This window comes from Drosophila suzukii, chromosome 2L (genome assembly GCF_043229965.1).
Source record: "Drosophila suzukii chromosome 2L, CBGP_Dsuzu_IsoJpt1.0, whole genome shotgun sequence".
Taxonomy (NCBI): domain Eukaryota; kingdom Metazoa; phylum Arthropoda; class Insecta; order Diptera; family Drosophilidae; genus Drosophila; species Drosophila suzukii.
Window position 1 is genome coordinate 18,525,231 of NC_092080.1, and position 9,640 is coordinate 18,534,870.

General features: G+C 42.3%; 1 protein-coding gene across 2 annotated transcripts in view; it reads left to right on the plus strand.

Moving 5' to 3' along the window:
- The window catches only part of numb (NUMB endocytic adaptor protein), a 30,050-nt gene extending 20,699 nt beyond the window's left edge, over window positions 1-9,351 (plus strand). Inside the window, exons 2-4 of one of the 2 annotated variants that reach the window (XM_070997522.1) lie at window positions 5,975-6,281; window positions 6,446-6,694; window positions 6,986-9,351. In XM_070997522.1, coding sequence (XP_070853623.1) covers window positions 6,201-6,281; window positions 6,446-6,694; window positions 6,986-8,329 — 1,674 coding nt within the window. In that variant the 5' untranslated portion in view covers window positions 5,975-6,200 and the 3' untranslated portion in view covers window positions 8,330-9,351. The remainder of the gene's footprint in view (window positions 1-5,974; window positions 6,282-6,445; window positions 6,695-6,985) is intronic. The other variant, XM_017089436.4, reaches the window with a different exon arrangement.
- Window positions 9,352-9,640: the final 289 nt, after the last annotated feature.

A 9,640-nucleotide genomic window follows, 5' to 3' on the forward strand; every position in this document is an offset into this window, starting at 1 on the left:
AATATTCATTTGCATAATGAGTGTAAACAAGACTCGTAAGACAAGTTCGCAGAAAAGTATCTTACAGATACGAAAAGAAAAGAGATTGAACGTAATTAACCAGCAGATGCAAAAACAAAGGATAACAAGGATCTGTGATCATCCTGTTGAGACACGAACCAAAAGAATCCGTCTACCTGAATATCGTGGCAAATCGAAGTTACTATGTCGAGAACAGACGGCGGCATGTGTGAGAGCGATTCCCCACTTAACTGCGCAGGACTCGGGAGAATCCTTCGAGAATCCTTAGCCACGTGCACTGAACATATGGCAGGATCCTGGTGAAAGAAAGAGGAAAAGAGACGGGAAGTCGAACAACAACTGCTGGCAGCGGCTGCATTCGTTTCAAACGACAGATGCAAACAATTCCGATGTTTTTCGTATTGTGACCCGCTGAAAACGTTTTCCCCGTTTGCATGTCTCGTGTTCGCCAGGACAGAACACTTCTTATAAGGTATATGTGGTATATGTACCATCCATATACCTCTGCACTCACAACATTCACATGTGTATGGCTCGCAGGCGTGCCTATTGTTTTCATTTTTCCGTGCCTGCATTTCTACTTCCGTTCGTCGGGTTTTTGAGGTTTCTCTCAAGTGTTTTCTGCTGGAAATACACGTATTGGAGTTTGTTTTGTTAAAGGATGTGGTGGGACAGTTAGGATCTGGATGTTTTTTCGGGATATTTTACTCAGTTGCTCGGTTTTAAGGATACATCTGCATAAACTAATACAAATAACATGGTAATATTACAACATTCAACCAAACTGTAAGGGTATTCAAGTATTGAACAGTTCTAGTAACATACTATTTTTAATAACTGTATAGTTCTCAGAAAGAAGGCCTTTTGCTTTATTAATGAACCGTTCCGACTTCTCTCAATTTATATTTTCAAACCCCTAAATATTAATATTAATATTAAAAATTCAAGGTCTCTTTATAAGATGCGTTTCAGCGTGCTGCACTTTTCATTATTTTCGCATCTTCCCAGCAACCCTAGTCCTCTATTTTAATTCTCACACCTAGCTTTTCCCACACCCCCTGTGTATTCCGCGTGTATTCCCAAATAGAACCAGGTATACCATACATGGCAGGCACATAATGGTCAGATCAACGCCCAATTGACAGCTAATAATTATGCGCCGTTTCAACAATACCCACTCGTATAATGCATTCCCTTAGTGACAAAACCCCTGCGCCCGACACCCCTGTGGGTGCATAGGTATTCCCTCCCCCCAATCCTGGCGTTTTAGCCGTTTTGGGGGTGCATTTGGGTCAGCGTGTGAAATTCCTAAGCATCCGTGCATGAAGTAACCCAAGCGAGCGATTCAGGATTCTAAGGATCGAAGGATTCTTTATGCGAAATCCCACGGAGTTCAAGAAACTCTTTTTCGTGGCAATTATTTTCTACCCTTTCTCGGCTTCTATTCCCATTGTCATTGTTTTGGATTTACTATAAGAAGAAGTAGCTGTGTTTGAACAGTTAAATTGCGTCATCGGAAAAAAAAATCGCATGCTTCCCTTAATATTCCACAAGTCTTTGCCAGATGCTGTGAGATCTTTTGTTGCTGTCTCATTATTTACGTTAAACCTTTTTCTTTTTGGCTTTTTTGGTTGCGAATTCTTTGCGCACTTCCTTTAAAGTAACCAACACTGATAGAGGGAAAAGCAAAGCGTAGCGGGAGTTAGCTGTTTTCTCTGAAGATTTATTATCCAGCGAACTTTTTGGTTTGCCCAGATGTTGGCCTGACTTAATACCTCTGCACTTTTCTCCTCCGTTGGTTAGCTGGGGGCTCTGGATACTATTTAGAATTAACTTATGTGGAATTAGCTTATGTGGCTTCAAAGGGGTTAGGCAGTTATTTATGGGCCCTGATGCGACAAATTTTATTGCCAGGAAAAGAGTTCGGTATAAACATTCTTTGGAAAAACAAATTCAGCTGAACTAGTGATATAAATGTTTAAAATTAACATATTCATATTTTTAATTATTTCCCAGGTTAATCATAAATATTTCAAAAATCCTTCAAAAATCTCCCTGGATAAACAATATCCCTCATTTCCGGTTAAAAAATCCTTGAAGTCATGCTTCATTGCACCTTATTATGCTGCCTAATTGGAGTCATTATCGTTGGGCTCCCACTAGCCATAAAAAATGTAAAATACCCAAACAAACACAGGCACACAACGTTTAATTGCTTCACTAAATATTCACACAAAACGTTGGCTGATATATTTCAAATTTATTTTACAAAAAAGCGAAAAGTTCCCACGACCACCGACACAAGGAAGAGCATTAAAAATTATAAATTCCAGCACTGAAGGGCAACCCTCGAAGGACGAGGATGCGGAGAGGATCGAGGGGCAGAGGAACTCGATGGCAGCGGTGTGGTGGTTGATAAGACCCCTAGCCCAGCCAAAAAAAAAGAAGAAGGACAGCAGACAGACAGAAGCGTATGGCGGGAATAATTATAACTTTATATCAAGTACTAGCAAAAAAAAAGGAAGCCATAAAACGTGTATCCTTTTCTGACCATTACTGCAGCGTGTGAACTCTTATAAAATGCATTTTGTAATGCTAGTTTTCACATTGGTGTTCTTAACTCAGGGAAACCATTGAATGAATACCTAAAAGTGAGGTTAACTGATGAGAAAAGGTTTAGAATTTACTGCAGTCGGAGGTGAAAATAAATATATATTTAAATTTAACTAGAAAAGCATAACCAATTGCAATGGAAGTTGGAGTAAGCCTACATTTAAATGGATTTTTCCGAGGTCTTCCCACAGTGTGCAATTTTCCCCCGGAAAGCCAACTACGAATGAAAAATCCAATTATTATTTTAAGGCAAGCTCGTCCCCAGCCGTCATTTCGATGCAATCTCTCGTCATAACGACTCCCCCATCAACCATATACAACATATGACTGCCACCATCCATATCCTGAAAGCACAATCCATATGAGTGATGGAAATGCAAGTCTAGCCTACATTTTGGCATAGAAATATGGAACTATCGATGATGGGTAATGGGATTGGGGGTGTTGAGGGTGTTCTTTCTGTTGGATGAAAGGATGAAACTTTCGTAATGGGATTTCCGAGGTGTCACACACACTGAAAGGCTAGACTGTTGGAGAAGTCATCGGCATTTCGAACAGAATGCAACAAGTGTCGATGGCCTTTTGAGGGCACTGTAAAATTTAATTACACTGAATGTGCTCCCACTCTACATCGAGGCTTGATTGTGGTTATGCAATACAAATTTCTATATGTTCTCGCCCATATAGATATACACCGATCCGATGTATAAAAGTGTCATTGACTGCGCTTGTTTTGTCATGCCAGGGTTAATTGTTTAATGCTAAATTAAAAACGAACTGGAAAAAATCGCCATGTTCTAGCACGGCATTTCGTCACCCAGTGGAGCGACGTCCATGTGGCGTATGATTTATAATGATGGTGTCTGTGGTCCACTGGGCAGCTGTGAAAGAGTTTAATGAATTAATTAGGGTGGATCATGCTGAACCAGACCCACAAGAATGGTCAAGGGTCAACGAAGTGGCAGACGAAATTTAATTTGCGACGGGTGTAATTATTCATCGACTTTTTGAATTAAGCCCTCAGCAAAGTCGGTTACTTTTCAAAGAAGTAATCTTCCATCGATATGATTTGTTTGAAATTACTTACCCAGAGGCCAGTGATTTTTTGTTTGCTTTAGTCATGGAAAATACCCCGATCTAGCGCCCCATATTAATTACCATATCACAAAAGAGAAAATAAATATGTTCGTATCAGGCAAACATTGATAAAGAAGAAATATCTCTCGCTCCCCATATTTTATATTATTTTTTCATTTTTATCAAAGCAAACTGCAGTCGGATCTGATTCTCTGGCAAACACGTACACAGATTTTACGGCTGGAACCTGTTTCGTGTCTGCGTTATTGGTTGAATGAACCCTTCCGGTTGGCGGCCCCACACCCCGATCTCGAAACCCTTCTTCTTCAATAAGCCATAACCGATTGTTGTCATTTCTGAAATCATGTTTACTTTTAGTGCGTGATTTGGTTTTTATTTTGGTTATTTCTGCCCTTCTGTCTATGGCATGTTTAAGCCATGAATCATAGATATAAAACTTTCGCCAAAGTTAAGTTCTTTTTTTATGGGTCTTTAAAGTGGCTGGTTAAATATTTTCAAGAGGCATTTGGTGGAATTTATGGGCTAATATTTACTATAATAGTCATTGCTTATAACTAATGTGTTCCTTGACTGGAATCTCAACTGGTTTACTAAAAGAATATTATCCGTTGCCAATTCGAGCCCATTTAAATAAATGTCCTTCAGACCAGTCGCCAAGATGTCGCCCTCTGGTTTTTGAATTTATTTATTTTTTATTGCTATTGGTTGCCCTCTTAGCAAGTGCACCCACTCTGAAAACTTTTAAGCCATAAGCCTAGAGCTTGTGTATCTCATTCCTAACCCCCCACCATCGGATTTTCTAATAAACCCCTGACCCACTTTTCTTGCTAACAATTCGATTAGCTGGGATGGGAAAAATGCAGTCAAACAGCATCCCACAGAGTCAACGCCCTTCTTCGAACGCCTTCTAATGAAGCCAGAAAACCAAAAGCCAAATTTCAAACCAAAGTCAAAGCAAAGCTACCAATTGTGGGATCGCCCTTGCCTGCTTTTTTGGTAAGCCAAGTAACCAAGAACCGAACTTCTGGCCTTCGGGAGTAAATCAAATGTTTAAAAACTGGTTTCGTAACATTTACAGTTAACGGCTTAAGTGCCCAGAAAGAAAGTCTCTTCCCCAAGTTGCATTGGATTTAAGAATGGAACTTCACAATTCTGTGTTCAACATTTATTGCTCGAAACAAGTTGGACAAATAAGCCCAATTAGCTGGGGCTGGTCAATTAACATGAAAAGGCTAATGGTCGAAGAACGTGAGATATCTGGTTGAAACGTGGAAAAGCTTTGGGAAAATGCAGTGGTGGGAAGACTGAGGTGGAGGCCTTTTAATATGACGACTTTGGTTTTCAGATTCTCAGAGACCTAGACATGCAAACAGCCAGGGGACAGCCAACAGATTACCCTTATTTAATTCACATAAATATTAGATAATATTTGAAAAAAAACACGTTAGGTTTTGATATATGAGTGGGTTTATCTGGTGCCCACTTGAGTATATTTATAAAAAATAAAATAATACTGGTAGAGGCCCAAAAATATCACCGTACAATGTGCGTTTGTAGATCTCCAGCCGAGTCAAATGACTACAAATCGGACACATTGTTTTTTTGTGAAAACCAAAGAAAATATACAAAGTTTTGTTATGATTTTGCGATTATTACGGACGCTTAGTTTATCAACAGTTTACCGCAATACGAGGCATGTGATAAAGTCACAAAAATGTCAGAACTTGTCGCCGCAGCGCTGGGAAAACAAAAGCCTCGGGCGAAGTCAAAGCAAATAAATGCTAAAAAATAAAAAAAAGATGAGAATGAAATATTAAATGTGTGTAAACAATTACGTGAGACACCCGACTGGTCGCCACGCCCACTGCCCCGCCGCCCACGAGGGCGATAAGCGACTGGAGGCCGTTGGCATTAATTGCTCCTCTTGACTTCAGTTCTAGTTCGGGCCAAGCCGTGGAGGTTTGGTATCGGTATCTCTCGTACCGAAAAGCTTTTAGCGGATCATAGCTGGTAGGGGGAAAAAATCATGTACCATCTATCCGAAAAACACATTTGATCTCCACTCAATGACAAACGAAAGGGGGCGTTGAATCAAACTCAAAAGCCGATAAACCAAAGTGCTTTAATGTGTCGATAGCGATAAAGAGGGTGTGTGACTCACGCATATTGGAGACGTCAGGCACTGATAACGCCTCGTACCCCCCCAAAACTATAACCCCAACACTCTTTAAACATTTTCCAGATCGCCCATCAATTTAATTTAATCAAAATCAGTAACTCAAATTCAATGAACAAATGAATTTGCGCAGTCCAACGAGCCAATAAACGGATCAATAAATTGATATAAGAAAAGCCCTCAGACATCTGGCAACGCTGTTAGGTGTAACGGTTATTCACGACAATTTACTCACGCCCCGAAAGGAAGGAGTACTGTGAGTGCGAGCGAGAGGAGAGGCTAGCGAACAGGCATGGGAAACTCCTCGTCACACACGCACGAACCACTCGAGCGCGGCTTCACACGCGGAAAATTCGGTGACGTTAAAAATGGGGTAGGTTTCTTTCTAAACTCCAGTTCGATATGATCCCCAGTTCCACTTCCAAAGAGGGTTGAACTGCTAGAACTCGCACTTGTTTCGATCTCGCTCGCTGAATTAATTAAATATAGCTTACATAACTAATTTCTTATAATGTTAACTTATCCTGTTTCCCATAGAAATCCGCTTCCTTCCGGTTTAGCAAGAAATCGCCGAAGAAAATGGATCGTCTGCGTCGCTCCTTTCGCGATTCCTTCAGGCGTCGCAAGGATCGTGTTCCCGAGTCTTCGAAGCCGCATCAGTGGCAGGCGGATGAGGAGGCCGTAAGATCGGCCACCTGCTCCTTCTCCGTTAAGTATCTGGGATGTGTCGAGGTCTTCGAGTCGCGCGGCATGCAGGTCTGCGAGGAGGCCCTAAAGGTCCTGAGGGTAAGTATTCAAAATCATATACATATGTAGTAAAGGAGGTCATAGAGATACAGAAGGATAAAAGGATTTTATGACTTTTTTAAAGATTTTTTTGTTTAACCTAATACGTTGGTATTTAAAAAATGTTATACCATGATGTTAATCAAACCCTTATAGTATTTTATATGTTAAAAAAATTATATTTTAATTCTTTACCCTTGAAGATAATCCGCGCACTTCAGTGTCTCCAAGTCCTTCTTAAAAATCCCGTTTAAATGACATCATTTACTAAATATTTACTCCCATTTTTAGCAATCCCGTCGTCGTCCTGTCCGCGGATTACTCCATGTCAGTGGAGACGGCCTGCGAGTCGTGGATGACGAGACCAAGGGCCTGATTGTGGACCAGACCATCGAGAAGGTCAGCTTCTGTGCACCGGATCGCAACCACGAGCGTGGCTTCAGCTACATTTGCCGTGATGGAACCACTCGGCGTTGGATGTGCCACGGCTTCCTGGCCTGCAAGGACTCCGGCGAGCGGTTGTCCCATGCCGTGGGCTGTGCCTTTGCCGTTTGTCTGGAGCGGAAGCAGCGACGCGACAAGGAGTGCGGCGTGACGATGACCTTCGACACGAAGAACTCGACGTTCACGAGGACCGGATCCTTCCGCCAGCAGACGCTGACGGAGCGTCTGGCCATGGCCACGGTGGGCACAAATGAGCGGAGCGTGGATGGGCCGGGATCAGCAATGCCGGGTCCTCCGGCGGCCACCGTCAAGCCTTACAATCCCTTCGCCATCGAACGGCCCCATGCCACGCCCAACATGCTGGAGCGCCAGAGCTCCTTCCGCTTGAGCACCATTGGCAGCCAGTCGCCGTTCAAGCGCCAGATGTCACTGCGTGTCAACGATCTTCCGTCCAACGCCGACCGACAAAGGGCATTCCTGGCCGCCGCCGCTGGTAATCCGCTGCAGACGCCTCTGCGCAGTGTTTCGCCCATTGCCGAGGTCTCGCCGGCCAAGTCAGCTGGCGCGGATCCGTCGTCGGCAGCTGCTAATGCCGCCGATTCCGTGAGCCAACTGTGCCAGGAACTCAGCCAGGGTCTCTCCCTGTTGACCCAAACGGACGCCCTGTTGGCAGCCGGCGAGGATCTGAACTTCAACAACAATCGCAGCATTAATCAGAACATCATTGCCGCCGAGAAGCAGGTGCAGCATGTAATCTCGTACAGCGCCACGCCAACGGCGCAGGTGACGCCGCGGGTGGCCAGCACCACGCCCACTTATCAGACGCTCCACTCGCAGTCGCCCACGCGATCGGAGCAGAGCATCGAAACCACAACGGAGCTGCCAAATGCCGAGCAGTGGTTGGGACATGTAGTGCGCAGTACCTCACCGGCTGCTCCGAAGCGGCCCACTTATCTGGCCAACGTTGGTCGAGCTCAGACGATGGCCAGTGGAACCGGAGTCGTAGGTGCAGGAGGTGGCCCAGACGATCCATTCGACGCTGAGTGGGTGGCCAATGTGGCGGCGGCCAAGCAATTGTCGCCGGACTTGCCGGTTTCGAGCACCGCCCGATCGCCTCTTGCCAGGCACAGCACCAATCCGTTCATCTCACCGCCCAAGGCGCCGGCGCAGACATTCCAGGTGCAGCTCTAGGCAGCGAATCCGGGGTCACCAGGGGGACAAAGTGTGGTTCGCTTGAAAAAAACGTAACTTAGTTAAAAGGGGCAGGATCAGGCCAAACACAGAAATTGGAACTAAGATGGATGGATGGCTGGATGGGATGGAGGTTGACGGAGATACTTAACGCAAACATAACTAATGTTGAAATATGCATATAGGAAACCTGAAATACAGTTACTTACACGCAAAACGCATCAAGTACAGTAAAGAAACCCATAAATGGCGCTTAGCACTAGGCCAAAACTTAAAGTGCTTCGAGTATCAGAAATCATTAGATCATAAGAGATCTTATACCGAATATCAGTCTTAGAGGGGTCTTGTAAAAATTGAAATTAAGGAGTTAACGTTCTACGACTTGTAACTTTCAAAAGACTTGATTGTACTTCAATCATTTTTCGTATATTTAAAGGCCGTTTTTAGTGTCTAGACTGATACAGGTTAAGATCCCTTAGTCACCCATGAATTGACCAAGCTACCAAGTTACCCACGAAAGTCCACCATAAAACAAAGAGAAAAAATGGCACCCTTTAATCTTAAATGCAACATCTGTATTATACTTTGGTAATGCCCCTTCCACTACTTGTTGATTGATCCCACTAAGAATAATGATAAAATTCAGATTTATAAATGTTGATATGTAGGAAACACTATGTCTTAGATCCAATTATTATTTTGTCAGTGTCAGTGTGCGGTACACCGTTTTATATCAAATCTTTTATTATTTAATTTAATTTTTAAATGTGTACAAAATGTATTATACTTAAATTAAAAATATTATTTAAAAATAAACAAAAAGAAAATGAAACAAAAACATAAATAAACTTCAAGTTATTTAAACCTACAAATAAATCAGCTAAATACAATGCAACTAATGAAGACGATATAGAAATACTGAAATAAATAAAGTTATATTGAAACCTATTACATACATATATTGTAAAAGACACAGCCCAATTCGGCAAAGATGAGAAATACATTCGATTTGTGTGCTTATACGATTTATTTGTTTTATTTTGCGGAATGTTTTTAGAAATTCCAATTTGCTTTGGAAGAATAAAAGGTCACCTAACCAATGCACCAATGTTACTTAATGTTGATAAGCCCATTAATCAATCCCTAGATAGAATCAACTACAAAAGTAAACAAAGTCATTGTTCCTAAGACACATACGGAATTCTGTATTTACATCACGCATGTATAAATACTCCCTCAAACCTATTTCACAGTCTTTGTGTATATAAAAACAAGTTGAATTATTTATGAATTAATTTGCCTTGCAAAATG